Genomic DNA, 23,977 nt, shown 5'->3' with positions numbered 1-23,977 from the left:
GTTCTTGCCCTCATAAAGCTTGCAATCTACTTGTAGAGACAGTGCAATCTCTCTCTGTGTCTTCATATGCTTGCTTACTATTTCTCTATACTAGCCTGAACCCTAGTCTTCTTCACACCATGTAATTACAATTACCCAGGAAAAGCCCTTTCTTTCTTGGAGGTCATGTTATATATGCAGGTTACAACATCAATAAGAAATCCCTTGTTATTGGGTTATTTTTCAATCATGTCTGAGTCTGTGAGCTTGTTTGCGATTTTCTTGGCAAAGATATTGGAGTGGCTTGCCATTTCCCTCTCCAGCTCATTTTATAGAGAAGGAAACTGGGGCAGAAGGGTTAGTGAACTGCCGGTGTATGATGGGCCAGTAAAATGTATAAGCCCACATTTGAACTCACAAATATGAGTCTTCCTGATTTCAAGCTTGGTGTTCTATTCATATCTAACTCAGTACATTGCTTATAGCAAACATTAAATTGAAATTGAAGTAGCCTAGTGGGGAAATATAAACTGGGGAAGGTATTTTTCATCACTGAACATGAAGTTTTGTGTGGCTTTTTTTGTGTGATAATCACTCACAAGCGTTCTGAAGGAAATATGCTTAAGTTAGGAGTTAGACTTAAGCCTAATTAATTCATGCAGCAGATAATTCAAAAGAAAGGTAGCAACAATATTGTATTCCTGAAGGGTCTTTTGAGGAATTCTACTATATTCAGAGGAAGGAGGGAGGACAAAGAGAGAGGAAAGAAGAATAAACAAAAGAGAGAGAACTCTTACGGGTTAGAGAATTGGAAGTAAGGACCCTCTACATCCATGAGGATCACAATTAACTTCTTACTGTTTTCCAGTTGAGGCAATTCATACACAGACACACTGTCCTAATATCTCATGGATGCCCATATGGCAGCAAAGTGCTAAGGTTATGGTGAAGAAAGGAGGCAGCTATGGTATGGGTGTGGATCATGAAAACATGGCACAGATGCACAGCCAAAGAGTGAGAAAAAGGGTATAAAAATTGGAAGCGAGACCCTAGTCTGGAAAGGAAAAAATTTGCAAGTCAAACTCGGGGACTCCTACCTTAATAGAGATCCATATCTTCAAGGTGAAGTTGTCCTAGAGCAATATGTGACAAGTTGGTCAGCAAAGCTCTCTGAGAATATAAGTGTTAGCTATTCACCCTGCTAGCAAAGTGCATTTGGGGGAACAGGAGGCTCCATTGCTTCAATATACCATAACCATGGACTCTGAATGTTCTACAGGTCTGGCCCTTAAATTAATGCCAGCTCTTGCATATGCATTTCCTCGTTTGCACTGCTAATGTCCTTCTGGTTCTCAACTTGTCTTTGGGAGGTTAAAAATAAACTAGACATTTTCAATCCACATGCTTGAAAAAAACCAGAGAGAGGCACTTTTTAAAAACCCTATTTTTAAAGGCTTTAATTTTTTTAAGAGTGTTTTGCTTCAAGCTTCCTGCCTGGCACACATCTGGAAAGCATCACGTGTCCGAAGATAGCAGCTGAAAACAGAGAAGGGGATTGGTGATAAGGCATCTGCTTGCCCAAGCCTCTCTCCTTAAGTGTTTGTAATATAGGCTCATTGTGAGGCTCCAGAAGCCCAACTGTCAAGGCCCTACATGTCTAAATAGAATACCTCTGGAACTTTGAGGAGGAGGCTGCTGAAACCCAGATGCCCTTAGATTTGAACCTTCAAAGTCACCATTTAGCTGAGGGCTTGTTGGCTTTTTATAATGGCATGACTGGGTTGTCAAAGAAAGTGATGAACACTATTTGACACCAGAAAGACTGTAGTAGCTAAACCACGTCTTCGCTAGAAAGAGGTTAATCTGTTTTGATGAAAAGCCATTTTGCAGGCAGGGGGCAACTTTTTAGATACTGAATGAAGTACTTTTCTTTCTCTATCTCAGTCACAAGGGAAAACTCACTTTGCAGTAAGAAGAAGCAGCATTTTTTTTAGCAGAAAGAATAAGATAAGAGCAAATATCTGAATGCAGTAAATCATTCCTGTATCCTTAGATCAGAACTTCTTAAACTTTTTCTACTTTCAACTCCCTATTTACCCGAGACTTTTATGTGATCCCAGGTATGCAGATATATAAAATAGCTATGCAAATCAAACACTTACTGATAATAAATCATCATTTTGTGACCTCAGTTACAGGATCCCATATGAGGTTGTGAACCAGTTTAAGATGATAGTGCCTTTTCTTTCTAGTTAGCAAATGTTTAATAAGTATCTATTATGTGCCAGGCACTGTGCTAAGTACTTGGGTTATAAAAAGAGTCAAAAGACAATTAGACCTCATAATCTAATAAGGGAAACAAGCAAATAAATATAAACATGCAAAATATGCAGGATAGATAGACAATGTTTAGAAGAAGAAAGACATTAGAATTCAGAGGAAGTGGAAAATGCTTCCTGTAGATGGTAGAGTTGTGACTAGGACTTGAAAGCAGCCAGGGAAGCCAGTAGATACAGAGGAGGAAGAAAAGTGTTTCAGGAATGAAATCCAGATAAAATGTCCTGAGGTGTCTTGTTAATGAACAAGGAGATCAGTATGATGGGATGTGAAGAAGAAAGGTAAGGGAGTAGGTTAGGAAGGGCTTTGAATTCCAAGAAGAGGACTTTGTATTTGATCCTGGAGACTACATATAACACCTACCTTCCATCTAATCTTCTCTATATATACCTTACATGTATTGCTTTAGATTTGTGTTGTCTTCCCCATTAGGGAAGTCTTCTCCCTTTAAAGGCAGGGATTGTATTTTTTCCCCTTTGATTCTCTAGCATTTAACATATTGTTTTATATATAGTTATTTTGTTAACAGATTGATTGAAAGAATGAATGCCAATAATAAAGGAAGAGAGGAGGTTCCAAACACATTTAGATGCTAAGTGGCACTAGGCATGGAATCAAGAACACTGAATTCAAATTCAGCCTCAGACACTTTTATTAGCTGTATCATCCTAGGCAAAGTAACCCTGCCTGTCTCAGTTTCCTCATCTGTAAAATGAGCTGGAGAAGAAAGGAAATAGTAAACCACTCTAATATCTTTGCCAAGAAAACCTCAAATGGCATATTATATTGTGCCGAAATGACTGACCAACAGCAACAAAGGTGGTATAGAGAGCACTGGATCTGGAATCAGGAAGAACCTGTGTTCAAATTCTTTCTCAGATAGTTATATGATCCTGGATAAATCACTTAACTTCTTCCAGTCTTAGTTTCCTCGTGTGTAAAATGGGGATAATAGCCCCTAGTTCACAGGATTGTGGTGAAGAATAAATTATACACACACACACATATACATATATAGGTATGTTTATATTATACATTTTATACGTATATAAGTATTTTTCAAATCTTAAGGCAGTGCTATATATATATATAGATATAAATATATCTAATTTATCTAATAAGGAAAACAAGCAAACAAATATATACAGATGACAGAAGGTTGTGCTTTATGTATGTATTTATGTCTTTGGGGTTAGAATCAAAGTCTCCTGAATTCTAAACCAGATTCTGACTACTAAACTATAACACCATACAGAAAGGACATTTCTTTATGTTTTATGAACAACAGTCACTTAAGCATTTATTCATAAGTGCCTACAATGCATGTTCCAGACCCTTTACTAGACACTTACAATTCAGAGACAAAAATAAAAATCTCTGCCCTCAGAGAACTTTTATTTTACTGGAGGGAGACAACCTGTACCTTCTGCTGGAGAAATGTTTTTGAGAAAATGCTTTTGAAGCTGCTTTTTTTTTTGCCAGTGGTGGTAAGTGTTTCAGTATCTCTGATCAATTGCTCCCAGCCCAAGAAATATCACACATCCAGATCAAGAAGCTTATCTGATGTGAAAGCTATGAATATGGCCCCTGAAACAACCATAGACCTTAGAGGCAAATTAGAGCAATTGGTCTCCTAACTCTGAGGAAGTAATAGAGATTATGCTTTCCAAGGACCATACTAACGAGAAGAAATTTTGGATACCAGTGTCTAGTACTAACAAACAGCTTTTTTCTCACTTAGTTTTTTTCTCTCTAGGAGGTAAATGAGGGAAGACAATCAAGCTAAACAACAATTAAATGGGCTGTATTGAGAAGCATATTTCTTAGGATAAGAAGGCACTTAGTCCCTTATGCTCTGGTCTAACCAGGCCACATCTGGAACGTTATGTTCAGTTCACTTGAGGCCTGATATGGATAAGCCAGAAGGTATTCAAAGTCAGGCGATTCAAATATGAAATTCATTTCTAGCCATTTGTAACGTGGCCAAGATACTACTGAAACTCTGAATTTAGACAATATTGTTCCAACCTCAATGGCAGGCTTAAAATTTTGTTTTCCCTTGGCTTCTTTTATCCTCATTCAGAATTATGGAAAGAAATCTCCAAATAAAACTTTCATCTAAATATATATATATATATATATATATATATATATATATATATATATATATATATGAAAGTCCGTACAACACAAAAAGGAGTCCTTTTTGTGTTGTATGGACTTTCTATGGGGCAATGACTAGGAAGCCATGACTCCTCCTGATAGGAACTGGTACCAGCAAGACAAAGCTAATGAATTCTCCCACAGTTTTTATATAATTCTTTCCAGGCTCATAGGAACCCATGAAATATAGATTCCATCCAGAAGGCAAACTTACTTTGAAACTTCTAGACTGGCAACAACCATCCCATCCAACCTGTTTGAATAGTTCACTATAAAAATGAGGGGTGAAAGGGTAGCAAGGCCTAGATCCCTAGCCTCTTATGTTATATCTTTGCTCTCTAGAGCAGGAAACATGTGAGTGATTCTTTCATTTCTCCAATAATCATTCTGTTCATGAAATCCCCTCCTGTCTCTAGAAAATCTCATCTGCAACACTCAAACACTTATGATAGACTCATCAAAATGACCCGGATTCAAATCTTGCATCAGGTGTTTGTTACTTGTGTGAACTTGGGCCAGTCATTTAAATTAAATGTCAGGTTCCTCATTTGTAAAATGAGAAGGCTGGATTAGATAGCTTCTGAGATACCTTTTAGCCTTCAGTCTATAATACTGGGAGTTTCTTTACATGATTAAAATGGTATGTCCTTCATCTCCAGGATTACCGCATTGTTTGGGGGACTTTCTTAGTATGCCTTTACTTATACCATTCATACAAGGATCTGCTGAAGGAACTGGAGATGTTTAGCATGGAGAAGAAAGCCCTTAGCAGAGCTGTGTAAAAGTATTGGGAAAACTGTTTCATGTGGGACGGTGATTAGATTTGTTCAGAGGATGGAAGTAGGAGCAATAAGTGGAATTCACAAAGAGACAAATTTAGCTCAATGTAAGGAAAAAATTTCTAACAGTGAAGGACAATCTGAAAGCTGCTTGAAATCATTTATGAAAAGTCTTTTTGCCAATCTTAAAGGTCTATAATAAACATGTCAGATGTTATCAGTGAATTCTCCTTCATCAGAAACTCTCAGGCAGAGACTTGCCAGGTAAGTATATCAGTTTCTGACCAATTGCTTCCAGCCCAGGAAACATCAGACATCCAGGTCGTGAAACTTATCTGAAATGAGAGCTTCAGAGATGGCCCTCAAACAACCATCAGAGGTACTTAGCTGTTAGATAGTGCAGTGAATAGAGTGCTGGTTCTGAAATCAGGAAGACCTCTGTTTGCCTCAGTTTTCTCATCTATAAAATAAATAAAATATAAAATAAAAATAAAATAGAAATAATAATAGGATCTACCTCAGGGGTTGTTGTGAGGATCAAATGAGATAATAATGGAAAGTGCTTAACATAATACCTGGTATAGGGATTATATAAATAGTAATAGTAAGGAGGATATAATAGTTAGTGGGAGTAGTAGCAATGGCAGTGATTGTTATCTTAATATACTGTAGTGTGGATTCCTTTTCACCTATGGGTCTGAAAAGGTTATCTTTGGTGTCCCTCCCTTCTGATTCTGAAAGTCCTACTCTATCTTCAAATACACTATTGCATTTTCTTTGTCACACTGAAGCCATAAGTAGAGAGTGTGTTCTGAGTGATTTAGTTTTGGATGATGATGATGATATTCATCATGAAGGGGATGGGGAAGAAAACAAGCATTTACCAAGTGTCTACTGTGTGTCAAGCACTGTGTTAAAAAAAAAAAAAAAAAAAAAAAAAAAAAACTACGAATTTTGTCTCATTGGATAATATTTAGTGAAGCAAGTGCCCAGTTGCCTCTTGTCTCATTCCCCTTGGACGTTTGTCAGGGAGCAAGCTCCGTGTCACAGTGCTGGCAGAAGCATACAATGTGTTTCCAATCCTTTTGACCTCTGAATGCTTCTCCTGGATGCTTATCAGGGACCTTCTGATTAGTCTCATTAAAAAACAAGACTGCCTCTAATAAAAAAGAGGAAAGTGTTTGAGACTAATCCCCAAAACAAAGCACTGTTAGATTGATAGAAAAAAAAACAGGCTTTCTGCTTATGCCTTTATTATTTCTCAATCACTTGCCAGCACTTAAGGCCAAGAGAAAAATAGCCCAATAGGGAGGCTAGTATATGTTTTATAGGAGCCCAGAAGCAAAAGGAGCTACTGTGCAGCAGGAAGCATGTAAGAATTTAAGGTTCTTAAAGGTCAGGTCTCTTTTGCTTTGGTCCGTATTCTCCCAGCACAAAGTACAGGGTCTGGGTCACAGTGAATGTATCATAAATGCTTATGGACTGATTGCAGAAGAGGATGACCGCCTTAAGAAAAGCTCTTAAATGTCAGGCTAAGAAGTTTTGCATGTTATCTTAGAGGCACTGAGGAACCCTGAAAGGTTTTAAGGGGAATTGAGATAGCATTTCAAGATTTACAAAACCTTTGTCTCCCAATAGCCTTGGGAAGTAGGTAGTAAAAGTATTATCTCCATTTTACAGATTAGGAAATTAAGGAGCTTGCTAGAATCACTCAGTGAAACCAGTCTCTTAGCTCCATGTCCATACCTTTTCTACTACACTGAATTCCCTGTTCAGAAAACGCAGTGTAAATTCTCTAAGTGCTTTAGGTGGCTAGAGAGGAGAGATGATACTTTGGGTAATTGTATCTGGTCTAGTTTGAAGAGATGGAATGTGAAGATATAAGACTAGAGTGCTTACATACCTACAGAGGGAACAGTATTATTAACCTTGACTGATGTCATAACATTAATATTCTGTGGGCAGTAATTTCTCAGGAAATGTGACTTGTGGAAATGTCCAGGATAGGATAGCTGATGTATGCCCTGCCCATGCTATTCCTGTGCCTCCACACACCAAGCCTATATCCAGAAAGTGTTGGTAAACATTTAATAACCGTGCACATAGGACATATCAAGTCCTGAGTTATACACTTTGTTGATTTCTAAAGTGTAAATGTTCCCACTGAAAAATTTAACAGTTTTTCCAGCCCTTTCTCTCCCTTTCCTTTGTGCCCAGCTCTGATAACTCACTTTTCTCACCTTACCATAATTATTCCTCACCTATTATAGCCATGAAATCACTGCAGGAATCACCCAGTACATGTTCCCACATATTACATCCTTCCAATACTATTGGTCTTGAGAGGAACTGTAGATGATATTCCAATTCAGACATCCTTGTCTGGGAAGACAGATTGAACTGAGTTTTCCTTCCAACTTGAAACAGAGACCTGGGAAAGATCTTAATTCAGAAAGGACAAGGTCATCTGTTGCATCCTGGGCTCCACTGGATTCCAGTGATTCTGGAGGAGAGTATGAGGTCAATGACTGCAGAGCTCTATCATACTTAAATCCGGTTCTCCATAATATCATTGGTTCCCTTCAGGAACCAAAGATGAACAACCATAGGTTGAAAAAAGAAAAAGTTATGGTGGACACCGCAATTACCTTGTGTTTCTTTCCCCAAAAAACTCCTGCAGAAATGGTCCTGGTTAAAACTGGGAACGGGTCACAAGAGATTATTTTATAAAATGGGTACAATGTAATGGTAATTTAAAAAAAAGTATTATTTTTGATTTATTCCTGAAAGCAAGGCTGACATTCAGACCATACAGACATGTGGAAATGTTGGGTAGTAACCTGGAGATTATCATTGTGGTGAGAGTTCCACATTTTGTTGGTCGCTGGAAAAAAAAATATAGAATTTAAAGCTTAATTTGTCGTCAGTTCATCAGAGAACTGGGCTCTTGGACGTGTGCTGTTGTATTATCATGATTTGCTGGTGCCCAAATCTTACTCTATTTTCTACCTCTTTTACTGTAGAACAGAGCTGTCTGTCTGATTGGCTTTTCTTGTTTGGGGTCTCCCCAGAATCTGCTCTCAGGTAGTTTGTGTTCCAGTTTTGTGGGTTAACATTTATAACACAACTGTGTTAGTTGTATTCTTTTTTCCTTTCCTGGGTAGATTATATTGAAAAACTAAGCACAAGCTTCTCAGAATGCATCTCAGAAAAATAGCACATTCTTTTCAATTTGGGGGGAGTTTGTAGAAGTGAATGTTTTCAGTAGATAGTGGATAGCTTGCTTAAGTGAAGGATCCTTTTGCTCCCTCTTCTTCACTACCTGTCTCCTCCATTGGGCTAGCTACTTCAGCTAATCTTGACCAGCACTTTACAATCTGCCTTTCACAACTTACAGGCAGCTCAGTACAATCTCATGTTTCTCTAACTGTTGCATGTTGTTCCACAAGTAGACTCTAAGCTACCTGAGGATAGGACTTATATCTTATATTACTTCTATAGCACCCTTGTCAGCTCAATATTTAGCAACATGCTAAGAACTCAGCCTGTGCTGAAAAGATTCAGTTGATGATCTAATTGACAGTCTGGTTGACATGTCTGTGACATCTTGGAACCTTTTAGTGAAAGGATAGGGTAATAAAGCCAGAGAAGGCCTCAGAGGATGAGTAATTATGAACAGGTAGTGGGAATGAGTACCAAGGCCTGTCAGAAAAGCTCTGTTGGGGTAGTGGTATTGGATAGAGGAGGGGGGAATGGGGGATTGTGCCTGAAGGGGTCCTTTGTCTGGGAGTCAGCGATTGGGTTGCAGCCCATTGTGCTGGCTGATTCCTAGGGTAGAAGGGGGGCCCTTTGGGAAAAAGCTGAACAACTGAACAGCAAAAGGCTATAGAGTGAGCAAGTTCAGTGTTGAGTTTTTTTCTTGGAATCTCCTCAGCATGATGTTGCTTGGCTTTTGAGCCAGCTAGCTGCCATCCCCAAACAGCAGCTGTCAGCCAGCTTCTAGCTCAGGAGATGCCTCATAAACATCTCAGACTGTTTTAGAGATACGGATATCGATTTGTTGTTCCTTTTGTATTTTTTCCCAGTTTTATTAGTGAAACACTGAGAAACCTCTCAAGCATGTCATAACCTTGAAGTGTTCTTTTGTCTGAGATGTTTCTCCTCTCTTAACCTACCTGCTCTTGCCTGGCCAAAGTAACCCCTCTGTGTCTCTCTCTTTCTCTGTCCTTCCCCCATTTGTTGGGGGAGGGTCTGGAGAAGGAGAGCTGTTGTTCTTTGCAGAACAAAGAATTCAAGAGCCTGACAGAGCAGCTTTCCACAGTGACCTCTGCCCACAACATGGAGGTGGAGAAGCTGAAAAAGGAGCTGATAAAATACCAGCAGAGCCAAGATGGGGACGACAGCCAGCGACTGAGCCTCCAAGAAGAGATTGAGAGCCTCCGGGCAGAGTTACAGAAAGCCCACTCAGAGAGGAAGATCCTCGAAGACATCCACAGCCAGGAGAAAGATGAGCTGACAAAGGTAGGGAAAGGCACACTGAAAAAATCCTGACTGCTGGGAGAATGGAGAAATCATGGCCCCATGAGGTCACTTCTCTCCCAACTTCTCCTTCTGTTTATAATGCTTATGGAAATTACCTGGGTTACTCTAAGTGACAGTTCAGATTGGTCTGCATGGAGACCTATATCAGAATAATCACACTGATCATGCTATGTTCATAACAAGCACTTTTTTGTTTAAATGAACTTGTAAGTAGGTTCTAGTTCTATTTCTGTCAGAGAGATTCCTTGATATGAACGTCAGAGCTTATGCATTCCTCCAATATCCTGGTTGCCCTTGACTACCCAAGCATGACTTTGCTATCCCTTAGGTCATCCCTAAATAACTTTTGGAGCTATTTTCAGCCTTTAGAGTAACAGAATCTGTATCTTAGAAGCAGAACTTCTTTTGATTTTGTGTTCATCTTAGTTCCCAAAAGATCTGGGTGCAGAGATATTTCCATACCCAGGACCTTCCTGGTAGGATAGACCTTCCCTCTATTTCATTCATCCTAGTGCACTTCTTCATTTTTATCATGATCTTGTCAAATACCTCTTCTCTTCCTGTTCTCCAAGTTCACTTCTCTAGCCTTTCTTTATTCTCTAGACAGTTTTGACTTTATAGCTAGACAGTTCTATTATATAGTATCCCCCCTCAGATTTCCTTTGTCCAGTCACCATTAATGTCCTGCCAATTCTCACGCCCACTAGACAGTTTCCAAGAATTGCAGCCACAGTTGCTGCTTTCTGTCGTCTCTGAGATGACCTATACTAATTACCTCCCCAAAAGCCTCACCATGTTGTGGCACCTGCATTTTCCAGGACTTGGAAATGTTCATAATTGGAGAAAACAAGACTTTTAGCATATATAAGACATGTTATATTGTGAGACCTAGGAAAATCAAGTCTCCAGGCTCTGTGTGACTTTTGCCAATTCTTAAGCTCATGGAATCTCAGTTTCCCCCTCTGTAAAATGAGAATATTAGACTAAACTAGATGATCCATATGGTCCCTTTCAACTATGAAGCAACATTGCTCTATGACCACCTGCTTTTCTGTAGTGAAGTCATAAACATGGGCATTGCATGAGATATCAATTTCTTTGGTTGAAAGGTCTCCTCTCCCATTGCTTGCTTTCATTTCTTTTGCCCTCATTGCTTTCTTTTCCATTCTTTCTCTTTTCTGGGCTTTAAATACAGCTTAGAAATAGCTTCACACTTCCAATTCTGAGCAGATCTCCAACAAAATCCCATGGTGTCCTTGATGCAGAATCAGCATCCTTGGTGCTTCCTAGTGAACAGTGACTTCCCAAAGGGGGCCAGTTGCATAGTAGAGCTTTAGACCTGAAATCAAGAAACTTTGAATTCAAATCTGGCCTCAGGCACTTAATAGCTATGTAACGCTGAAGAAATAATTAGCCTCTCTCAGCTTCAATTTCTTCATCTATAAAATGGGGTAATAATGTTATGTACCTTCCAGGGTTATTGTGAGGATCAAATGAGATAATATTCACAAAAGCTCTTTGCAATCTTTAAAGCACCCTATAAATGCTAACTATTGTTATTATTTGCAGGCACCTGTCAACCCAGTATGATTTGAAGGCCACTACAAGGCCTCCTTGCTGCCCAAACTTATACCCTCCCTGCCTACCAGGGGCATGACATTCCCTCTCTCAAAACCACTCTGGGATAAAACAATATGCTTTCATAAGACCCTTGTTCAAACACAGGCATGTTTGATTACCATTGTGTCCTCATGCCCAGAACAAAATATATGTTCCTTCATAAATATACAAACATGAGTAGGAAGAGGAGCACTCGTTGATTTGGATGTTAGAGAGCTTGGTTTGACTCTTCCTCCTATTATTAGATTTTCAACTATTCACTTTCCTCCTTGGGGCCTTGGTTTCCTACTCTGGAAAATGAGAAGTCAGACTAGTTCATTTTGCAGGTTCTTCCCAGCTTCAAAATTGGTAAAGAATCACCCATTTATCTTAGGGTGATCCAAAAACTTCAACTGCATATGTCCAGGGGACTTGAGTTAAACATAAAGAATAATTTGCTGAAAGATCAAATGTAAAGTTTTGGAAAAAGCTATTGAAGGGAGGGGAAGGCAGAAGACCTCTATCCTAGGAGCTCTTTAAAAAGGCAGGAAGACCTGCCATATCTGTTTAAAAGAGGGCTAGCTAGATATGCTTTCCAGTCCTGGAAAGGGGAAATGGGGGGAGAGTTAGTGATTGGATATCATGTCCCCTTGGGTCTCTACCCAGCTCTGAGAATCCTGTCAGTGGACCAGAGAGAGTATTTTCTGAATATTTGCTCCTTTTCTATTAAATTCTCCCATTTCTTTGTACTGTCTTCCTAAAACAGACCCCTTGGCTCTTTCCCTTTTGATCTATAAAGAAATGCCATGTGCATACTTGATGTTTTGTGCCCTGTTACTGTTTTGTGTTGAATGAAAGGGAGAATTAGTTTGGCCCCTCACAGAGCTACCTCAGGGAAAAAGAGATAGCTCATTAACCAGATGAGCCCCACTGCCTGGCTCTGAAGGGAGCTTGATAGAATAGGTCCTAAGAAAACTTCTCCACATTTCAGTCCCAAGTCTCCCCTTAGTTTCCTGGTTTGGCTTGTGATTCCCATCTGGGGGATCAGGAAGAGGACTAAGGGCTTGTTTTGTGATTGAGTCTCCTCACTGGAGGGAGAATGAAACAAAATGAAGCTGCTTTCCCAGGAGTGAGACCACTGCCTGTTTTAGGCCCTCCCCTAAAAGAAAGTGTGCATTGAGTAAATATTGGCTGGAGTATAGGAGACAGGAGTAATGTGATCTATTCCCAGAGGGAATAGTTATCATCATTCATAGATGCTGCTTGCTGCCAATTTCCCACAACATAAGCAATGGCAAATATTTGAATCATTCAAATTTTGTTGTTGGGGGAAGAGTGGGAAGGAATAGAGGGAATATATTTGTGGTCTTCATAGATAATGTTATTTGACTGTTAAAAAGATAGCCAAAAATTATTAATTGTATGAATATTTTCAATTTTATACTCCTGCTTACCTTAGAATGGGGATTCATAATATTTTTTCTGTTGTTGGCCCTTTTGGTAATCTTATAAAGCTTAATAAACCTTTTCTCAGAGTGACTTTTTTTAAATTCATAAAGTTAAACACATAGGATTAGAAAAAACAATTATATTGAAATATAGTTGCAAAAAAAAAAATTAGAATGAGTTCGTGGACCTCTTCTCATGTCTGTGGGCCCCAAATTAAGAATTCTTATATTAGACTTTCCTGGCAGAAGTAGATATGTAACTAGAAGGAATCTTCAGATATATGAGATGTTTTGATGAATATTTAACAGATATTTTTAGTACAGTGTAAAGATGGATCTGTCCTACCCTTCCCATTATAGCTTCTTGAATTCTTACTTACCTTCAAATCATTAACTCTTCTTTCACATGGAACACAGCCTTTCTTTTCACTATAGCCTATGATACTGAAGAATTTTAATATACATATTGATGTCCCCTCAAATACCCTCATCTGCTCTTATACTCTATTTAGTTTCCCATTATCAGTCATCCATGCAGATGATTATATCTTGTCTTCCCTGTTATCATGAGCCTTCTCTTTCCTTCTTTTCTTCTGCCTCATTGATCCTAAGCAAATTCTTCATCTTCAACGTAACTTTTGCAATCCTTTTAACCACTCTTCACCAAGACTATCATAGATGCACTAACCTTACTTTCGTCTCTTGACTTTATAGAAAAGCAGTTAAATTATATGTTTTTTTCTACCCTTGACTCCCTTGCCCCCATCATCCTATCATCATTAATATGTTTTCATTCCTTACTCCCACCTCCTCCTCTGTTCATGCTTCACATTGTTAAATGTGAAGAAAAGATCATACCTTGTTTATCCTAAATCCACATTATTCTAGTCTCAATCATTGTTCCCAACATCACCTCAAATTATTGCTTTTCAGTTAATCTCTTCCACTGCCAAAACCCTAGAAAGATTTTTTTTTTCCTTCACTGCCTCTACTTCCTTATTATCTCTTATTTCTCAATCCTTTGCAATATGCAAACATTCTCTTCAAGGTTAGAATGATCTTTTAAATGCTAATATAGATTGCCTTCCCTTCTCCTTGTCCTCCTTGAATCCTTTCCAAGTTTTTTGCTTTCATTTAGATTTTTTTTCCCAATTCTGGATTTAACAAATACAAAATAAATGAACATTCTATCTTCTTGGCCAAATTTCCTCTTTCTGGACACTCTTTCCTTGCCACATTGCTCTCTTATGCTCCTCCCACCCACCTAGCCATGTCATCTCAGTCCCTTGGGTCAAATTTTTCTGCCCCTTAGCTTGAGATTTTCCCTAGGCTGGGTCCTTTTTTCCTCTATGTTCTCTTTTTGGAGCTTCCAAGTGTCAGCTATTCAGAGATATCCCCCTAATGTGGATATACAGCCCTAATTTCACTCTTGAACATTAGTCCCACTTTGTCAACCACTTCCTGGATACGACCTTACTAGATGTCTCAAAGACAAAATTCTCTTCCTTCATCAGCCCAGCCCCCCTTTCACTTTCTTATTTCTGGTATCACTGTTCTCCTACTGGTATTCTCCATGTTAGCATGATTCTTGTCTCTCTATCACTCCCCATATTGAGCCAGATTCTAAGTCCTGTTGATTCTACCTCATTCACTTCTATTTCATTTTCTGTGGTCACATATGCATTGGTTTTTTCATCTTTCTCTTGGTCTTTTGTAATATCTTAATTGGTCTTCTTACAGTCTTTCTCTTCTCCAATCCATTTCCCACATGATGACCAAAATAAAGTGCTTTATAAACATTATCACTTTTGCTCCTTAACACAACCCTCAGAGGTAGATGCTTTTATTTTGATTTGACAGTTGCAGGAATTGAGCCTGGCAGAGGTATAAAGGACACAAATCTGCTTGTGTCTCTCTCTTGCTTAAAAACTTTCAATGGCTTTAAAATGTATATGGTATAAAATACAAATCTTCCATTAAGCCCTTCAATATTGGAGCTTCTGTTTCTCTTCAAGCCTTTTTCCATACTGTTCCCCTCTGTGAATTTGACAATTTAGCAAAATAATGTCTAGTAATAAAAACTAGCATTTAAATAGCACTTTCAGCTTTGCTAAGTGCTTTATATATGCTGTAATTTGTTTTTTCACAACAATCCAGGTCAGAGAGGTACTAGTATCACACAGTTAATACATTTCTGTGAAATGTAATGTTTCTGTGAAAGGATTTGAACTCAGATTCCTGACATCAAATCCCTGTGCTAACCCCGGGGCTTTACTGCCTAGACTAATGGATGGTGTCTAAACTTAATACTCTGTCAGAATATTACCTAAAATACAGTCCCTCATCTTTGCCTGAATCCTTCCCTTCTTCAAGATTCAGTTTAAGCACTACCTGATCAAAAACTTCCCCTCATTTCCATAATTCTACTGCTTCAGTCTCTGCCTTGTACTTATCTTTAATGAGATCTGTATGTTTTGGAAGCTCCCCTAGAAAAAGAACTACATTTTTATCTTTGCATCCTCTTCACCTATTACATTTATTTTGGACATAGGATAGGAATAGAGAGTGGTAAGTGATTTCATTTGCATAGGGAACTCCCAATTGTGGAAACTCTTCCAAAACAAGTTGCCACCTTCATTGCTATTCTTAAAGAGTTTTAGAATCTTAAAGAGTTGAGTGTAGTCTTAAAGAATTTCCTAGAGTATTGAAATAGAGCACCAGACCTAGAGTTAGGAAGACTCATTTTCTTAAGTTCAAACCTGGCCTCAGATACTTTACTAGCTAGATGACCCTGCACAAGTCACTTTAGTCTGTTTGCCTCAGTTTCCTCACCTCTAAAATGAGCAGGAGAAAAAAATGTCAAACTATTCTAGTATCTCTGTCAAGCATATCCAAAGAGAGTCATGATGAATTGGACCCAATAGAAAAAAGACTGAACAACTACAGAGCTCTGAGAGATTTATCTTCTAACCAGAATCACACAGCCAGTATGTGTCAGAGGCAGGACTGAAACCCAGTTCTTGGTTTTGAAGTCAGGGCTCTCTCTACTAGGCCATGCTGCTTCTTCTCCTGGCATACAATATATGCTTGAAGAATTTTTGTTGATTGAATTAGACTTAATTGACTACATATGATCCTGTGAGCTTGATTCACTGACCCCAGAATAATCCTGAAAAATCTATATCCAAAAGGTTCTGGAGTACAATTTATAACTATTTTTAACAACTCACCTGCACATACCAATTTACAATACTAAAATCAGCATTATTAACTCATGTGCTCACATGAAATAGTTCCTTCTCCTGAATGAACCAATAATTATTCACAGGGTCACTCTAAAAGAATTAAGTAAGAATCATTATCTCCAGTAAACCAAGCCTCTGAGCTTCTCCCAGATGTTAAAGGGCACTAAAAAGGATAAGGGGATAGAGTTTTTGACTAGAGCAACAGTTCTTAAACTGGGCAAAAGGGGTTACAAGTAGAAAAAGCTTACTTTTTCCAGCCCTCTTTTTTTTCATGACCCCTTTTTATCTAAGAAATTTTTATACAATCCCACATAGATATGTAAAATAGATATATAAATAAAACACATATCAATAATAAATCATGATTTCACAGTCCCCACATTCAGTTATGAGAGCTCACAGGGGATGGCAAATCACAGTTTAAGAAGCTCGGGAAAGAATAGTAACAGTTAATATCCATAAAGTGCCTTGAGATTTAAAAAATACCTACACATATCATCTCATTTGATCCTTACATTAGCCCAGTGAAGGCAGATGCTATTATTATTACATAGAAGAAGGACATATAAAATAGAAGGGTGACTTGAACAAAAGCACAGAGGTGGGAAATCACAGGTCATGTTTAGGGAATAGCTAGAATGGTTTGCAGATAAATATATATGATGAATGGTGAAAGTAAAAGGTAGAAAGGAATATGGAAGTTAAATGATGGAAATCAAATCATGAATTCTAGTGTAAGACACTTAGAATTTTTTCTATAAAGGCTATATTATTCTGATTTGTGCTATTAGGCACCTGATCATTAGGGTCTGGTGTGCAACAAGTCATTAGAAATACAAAAATTTTGGAACCATCCTGTTTGGATTTTTTTTCAAGGAGTAATGTGATTGGGTGAGGATTAATTAGCATGACTGACATGACTGAAATGACTGAATGACAACAATAAAACATTTGAACATTGTTGTCCAATGTGGTATATGTTTAAGAAAGATAAGCAGGCTATGTGATACTGGGCAAGTCACTTAACCCCAATTGCCTCAGCAAAAAAAAAAAAAAAGAAGAAAGAAAGAAAGAAAGAAAGAAAGAAAGAAAGAAAAGAAAAGAAAAGAAAAGAAAAGAAAAGAAAAAAAAAGAAAGCAGGATGTTAAGGGCTTGGTAATTTTCCCCTAAAAGGAATGACCAAAGGAATTAATGTCTTTGGTTTATAGAAGAGAAAATTTAGGCTGTAGATAACATGATGTCTTTCTGAAATGCTTGAAGTGGAAGGATTAGGTAGCAGTTATAAGGAAGCAGATTTTAGTACAACATAAGGAAAAAATTGTTAATGATTAGAGCTACCTGTGCAGGTTGGGGTAGGAGGATTCCTTATATTGGAGCAGATGACCCTTGAAATCTCTTATCTTTATAGATTGAGTCAATATTTTAGTAACTTAAGCTATTGTGTATCATAATTATGGGATGACCAAATCTTAGAGCTGAAGAGAACCTTAACAAGTCATTTAACTTCTCATAATCTCTTTTATAAAATGGGGGAAATAATACTGGCAGTACTTAGCTTGTAAGGTCAACTAGGTGCCATAGTAGATAGATCTCTGAATGTTGAATCAGGAAGACCTGAGTTCAAATCCAATCTCATATACTTAACCAGTTCTGTGAGCCTGGATAAGCCACTTAAATTCACTCAGTCTCAGTTTATTCATCATAAAACTGTATCATGTATTATTGTCTATAAAGATATAATAGTGTCTCCTTCTCTAGATTCCCCAGGTTGTTGGGAGTATCAAATGAGATACCATATGTAAACCACTTTGTAAATCTTAAAATGCTCAAATGAAAGTTTGGTACCAAGGACAGCTACCTCCTTTTACAGATTTGGAAATTTGTTTTGCTTATAATCAAACACCTCTTTAGTGCAGGGATTTGGACCAGAAATGTGATTTATTATTTTAATCTGAAAGAATTAAACAAAAATATGAAACTTTCACATATACCTTTCTCATTCCCACCTGCATCTTTCTAGTGATGAAAAATGAGAATATCTAATTCTTGGAACAGTTCTGAAAGGGACAGACTGTTCCTCCTCAGTTTCAGGTTTATGTGAATTGAGCCCCATAATTTGAGAGCATGGGAGCATTATCCCCATTTCTAATATCAAATTGTCAGACTGTCCTTGGTCAAATGGCTTTGTTCCTCTCTGTTGTGACTCTCCTAATTATAAATGGAGGCAATAGGGGTAGCGTAAAACTGTGAAAAAAGCAGTGTTTCTAGAATCAGAGCATCTGAGTTGAGATCATGCCTCTATTACTCAAAGCCTTGAGAAATCACTTCCTTTCTATTTGCCTCAGCTTTCCTTTATGTAAAATGATGTGAGATTCAGAAATGGCCTCTGAAGCCTCTTCTCACTCTAGAGGTCAATTTATGACCCTGTGATCCTAGGAATACTTAATATCATCCTTGATTCATTCAATTAGCTTTCTCTGAAGAGAGTATAAGACAAGGAAACAAGTATTTTTTAAAAGTACCTATGATGTGTCAGGTCCCATATTAAGTACTTTACAGATATCTTATTTGATCCTCACTACCATCCCTGTGAAATATATGCTATTATTACTTCCACTTTACATTTGAAGAAACTGAGACAGAGAGAGGTGAAATTATTTGTCATGGGTCACAAAGCTGAGATCCAATACCAAATTTGAACTCAATTCTCCTTAACTCCAGTCTTGGTGCTCTAGCCACACTGTAACACCTAACTGCTCTAAGTCACTGATGTGTTCAGAGCACTATCAAATATTTATTAAATGCCTTTTCTGTGCTACACACTGTGCTCAATGCTAAGAATGCAAGGAAAAGCAAAAGGCAACCTCTGTCCTCAAGGAGCTCATAGTGTAATGAGGAAGATAACATGCAAACAATGATGTACAGACTAGCTGGATACAGGATGAATTTGAAATAATCAAAAGAGGGAAAGCATTAGAAATAAAGGGAATTAGGAAAGTATTTTTGTAGAATTTGGCTTTTTAGCTAGAACTTGAAAGAAGTCAGGAAGCAGAGAGGAGGAGGAGGAGAATTCCCAAGGTGGGGGGGGGGTGAAGTTCTCCCTCTGTGAAGCTTCTAGTCTAGTTAAGTATGAGAGAGTAAGGCTGAACATAGAGACATAAGGATAGAACAAAACAAGTCAAAAAAACATCACAAGAACCCATTGGTCCAGTACAAATGAAGTTTCTCTGGATGCTGAGGGGAAGCAGAGAAATGAAGTTAGAGAGGGTTCCTGTAGGAGATAGGTTTTGAGTGAAGTTTTAAAAGGTGATAATGGACATAAGTATTATTGATAATGTTAAAAAAAAAAAAAAAGTTCCCATTATCCAACTTTAGAGCTTCTCATTGATCCCATCAGTCAAACATATTTTTTGGTTTTTCACTAGCCCTCATTATTGTCTGTCCTTTTCTCTCTTGTTGCCCTTGCAGGGCAAACCTAAAAGTACACATACATTCTACATAGAGAAAGCTCTGCTGAGAAAGCATCTGAAGGATCATTAAATAAGAAACAATTCTAATTTCCCATTGTGAGGGGCACTCACAACTTTGTACCTCATTACCAATTACATTGAACATCTGCCTTTGGCATATGGACCCCCTCCACCTATGTCTTCCTCCATTGTCAGATTATAAATATCAGGCACACTTATTTAATGAAACATCTTGCTTCCAGATTTTCCAGGTTCACAGTAAGTTCTAACAGGACTCTGAAAATCTAACCTGCGTCTCAAGTGCTTGCTCTAATATCCAAGCCCCCTTCTGGGGACGCTAGGTAGAGTAGTGAAAGAATAACCTGAGCTTCTACATATGAATCATCTTGGTTAAAAATTCACCTCTCAGGTGTCTATAAGCATATAAACATATAGACCTTTACCCCTAAAATACAACCTTATCTAATAACTATCCTTTGGTTTTTAAAAAGAATCTGTCCAGGGAGTGGCTAAATGGAATAGTAGATAGAGCACTGACTCTGGAGTCGAAAGAACTTGAGTTCAAATGTGACTGTAGACACTTAATACTTACTAGCGGGATAACCTTAGACATATCACTTAACCCCCAATTATCTTGCAAAACAAAATACAACAAGAATCTGTCCAATTTTGTCCTCTAAAGCCCAGCTTCTTAAACTGTGGGTTGTGACCCCATATGGGGTCTCATAACTGAATGAGGATACCATGAAATTATGATGTATTATCACTCAGTCTTTGGTTTGTATACTTATTTTATATACCCATATGCCCAGGGTCATGTAAAATTTCTTGGGCAAAAAGAAATTTTTCTTGGGGTGAGAAATATGCTCTCATTAAGATTCTTTGCCTCTAGTAAAGCATTCCCCAAAGTAGGAGACAGAAGGAAGGGGTTGATTACAGTTCTAAGAGATACTCTACCTTTCCATATATTCTGAGATCATCAGAATTAGCTCAATGGTATTTTACATGACATTTTTTAACAATAGAAAATCATGAAATGCATTTCACTTTCCCAGGTCTGGTTTATGAAATTCTTTGGGTTTTGTAGTTTTGTGGGATTTGCTTGCTTATTTACTAATATAAGAGGGTTGGGAATCAAGAGTGAAGGAGGTTGTTTTAAAAAGAAGAAAGGAAAAATTTCAAAGTTAACCAGATGAAACGTAATCCCCATAAAGAAAGAACTTGACCTTGAGCTGTCTGGCATCATAAGAAATAACGTGTTCCCCTGTTGGGCATATGTATTCTTTTTTTTTAGCGAGTATTGGACTTGGAACAAGAGAATGCACTTTTGAAAGATGAAAAAGAAATGCTTAACAACCAGATCTTGTGCCAATCTAAAGGTAAGGAGCTGAATGGATCCATCTGTATGTTTTCACTGTCAGACCATACTTCTTTATTTTCTATTCATGTTCATTTCCCTACTCCCTTCCTCCCCCTGCAAAAAAAAGTTCATTGTGATTTGTTATATTGCTGTGTATGAAGACACTGAAGAAAAATCTGATTGTAGGAGAAATCAAGAAAGAAATGAATAATCACTTTTTCATCCTGGGCATTTTTATTTAAGATATTAATTGGAGAAACTCGGGAGAAATATAACTCCTTTTAAAGAAAGGTCCCTTGCTGTCAGGTTTGTGAATGTTTAAAATATTTAAATTTGTTTAGGGATGTGTTTCTTTTTTTATTAAAGCTTTTTATTTTCAAAACATATGTATACATAATTTTCAACATTAATCCTTGCAAAACCTTGTGTTCTAAATTTTTCTCTCCCTTTCCCTTCCTCTTTCCCTAGATAGCAAATAATCTAATATTTGTTAAACATATGCAGTTCTTCTATACATATTTTCACAATTATCATGCTACACAAAGAAAAATCAGATTGAAAAGGGAAAAAAATGGGAAAGAAAACAAAATACAAGTAAATAACAAAAAAGTGAAAATACTATGTTGTGATCCACACTCATTCCCCAGTCCTCTCTCTGGATGCAGATGGTTCTCTGTCTCACAAGACCATTGGAACTAGCCTGAATCACCTCACTGTTAAAACAAACAAACAAACAAACAAACAAAAAAAAAAAAAAAAAAAAAAAAAAAAAAGCCAGGGATGCGTTTTGTTTTTTGTTTGTTTTTTGTTTTTGTTTTTGTTTCTTTTTTTAATGAAGTCAAAATTTCCTGATGGGTTCTGTGGGATTGAGGTCAGGGAGAATGTTCAGTGAATGTCTGGAGTTCCTTTAAGAACTCAATTAGCAAAGTTTTCAAGGAATTCCAGCACTTCTAAATGTTTTGAAGTTTAAAATGATGAGGAACCAGATCCTTTGATTCCCCCCCCTTACTTCCCCCCCCCTTCCAGACTGTAATCTCCTCTCTAGGAGAGGCACAGCATCATCATTAGCAGCAGCAGCATTGTCTGGATTTATGATTTTATTATTTTAGGAACTTCTGGTAAGGAAAACACATGGAACAGGGTATAACTTGTATCTTTAGAGAATTGCCTAGCACATAGTAGGTGCTTAATCAGTGCTAACTTTTTGATTGTTCTGTTTCCTTTGGCTTTGACTAAATTACTATTCACCTAGTTTTAGTTTCTTTGTTTTAGAGATTGGCCTTCCTGTCTATAACCATTCATTGCCTTGTACCCTATCCCTGTAGGGGATACCCCTGTTATTCTGATCTCCATTGTCTCTGAATTGGCTTCTCTCTCTTCACTTCGGGGGTGATTTAATTGATTAATAATAACAAAAACATTGTAAGGTTTGCAAAGTACTTTACAAATATCATCTCATTTTATCCCCAGCAACAACCTTGGGGGAGAAGTGTAATGATCATCCCCATTTTATAGATGAGAAAACTGAGGCAGATAGTACTTGTCCAGGATTACATAGCTAACAAGTGTCTGAGACAGGATTTTAATCCAGTGCTAAGCACAGTGCCTGGCACATACTAGGTGCTTAACAATATTTATTGAATTGAATTGATTCCAAGTTCTGTGCTTTATTTTTTGTACCACCCAGCTGTCATACTAATCATGAGCAAGTAAGACCTTTATTGCCTTCTGCTTTGCCTCATGCTTCCTTCAGGTCCATGATCTCTAGATTATCTCACTTTTAGCCCTTTAAAGATTTTCTTTAGAGCTATCCCATGCTACCCTGGACTCCATAGATAGAATGTCAGTCACTCTTCAGGACCTCTCTGCTTTCCTCATCTCCCTTTTCCCCATCTTCACACTGTTCTTCAAGTAAGAATATGTGTTTTTCACATCAGTTTATAAAACTAGGTAGGAACCTACTTCCCTTAAAATACTTCATTGTATTGAACACGAAACCACTGATACCTCACATTTTTTCTAAGAGAAAAAAGAATCTAGATTTTCATATTATCCAATCAGTGCACTCCATTAATCCAGTCTCCTTCTCTCACCACAGAATAAAACTGAGAGAAAGGGAGATGCAGAAAGATAGGGTATAGCACTTGGAATCAATTCAGTAAACATTTTTAAGTACTTACTTTGTGCCAGGTAATCCTAAGACTACAAGATATAGGAAAGGTAAACCCTGCTCCATGCATTTTCCAACAAACTCACAAATCCAGATGCCCCCTCCCCCTTTCCCCAAAATGTGGTCAGCATTATGCCTCCTAGAAAGGAGATTATATATTTTAAAACATTATATTCTGAAAAGAGTTTTATAGGGGGAGGGAGGCTCCAATGACATATTCAAAAAAGTTAAGACCTCATCATGTTCTAGTGGGAAAAGTCCAGATTTAGTCTGGGTTTAGACCTGATACCACTAATTATCTGTTTGGCCATATGCAGAAACTTGATTTTACAGATGAGGAACTGAAATATCGTGAGAAGAGGACTTGCTCAAAGTAGAAAGTTAGTCAGTAGACATGTATTAAGGACCTACTTTGTGCCAGGCATTCTGGGAGTATAAGGAGAGACAATCAGTCCCTCCTCAGAGAGCTCACAATCTAATGGCATAGAAAACAAACAAGCAAATATTTATACAGAAGCTATAGATAAGTGAATAGGGAACAATTGAGAATACATCTAGCTGGATAGAGTGCTAGGGCTGGAGTTAGGATGATTTATCTTCGTAAGTTCAAAACTGCCTCACTTTCTCCTCCAGAGCCATTTGAATCCAGAAGCAAGATACAGATCAGGGTATCTGGAGATGGCCCTGGATGAAATGGGAGATCTTGGCCTTTCTAAGCATCCCTCTTATCATATAGTAAATGAAGTGGTTTTAATGAATTCATCAGTCAAGTATACCAAACCTGTTGTGGGCAGGCTTTTGACAAAGAACTAATAAAAGTACCAGTGTCGATTAAACACTCTGAAAACTCATTTAGCAGATGAAGTGTATCTTAATATGTCTTCC

General features: G+C 37.8%; 1 protein-coding gene across 2 annotated transcripts in view; it reads left to right on the top strand.

Annotated features, from left to right (window-relative positions):
• Positions 1-23,977, top strand: part of MYO5B (myosin VB) — a 500,991-nt gene that overhangs the window by 407,828 nt on the left and 69,186 nt on the right. For both annotated transcript variants that reach the window (XM_074279362.1, XM_074279363.1), the window contains exons 22-23: positions 9,540-9,779; positions 20,857-20,941. In XM_074279362.1, the coding sequence (XP_074135463.1) occupies positions 9,540-9,779; positions 20,857-20,941 (325 nt within the window). The remainder of the gene's footprint in view (positions 1-9,539; positions 9,780-20,856; positions 20,942-23,977) is intronic.

Source organism: Sminthopsis crassicaudata, chromosome 1, assembly GCF_048593235.1.
Source record: "Sminthopsis crassicaudata isolate SCR6 chromosome 1, ASM4859323v1, whole genome shotgun sequence".
Taxonomy (NCBI): Eukaryota; Metazoa; Chordata; class Mammalia; order Dasyuromorphia; family Dasyuridae; genus Sminthopsis; species Sminthopsis crassicaudata.
Note: the sequence above shows the minus strand (reverse complement) of the source record. Positions and strands in the feature narration are given on the sequence as shown.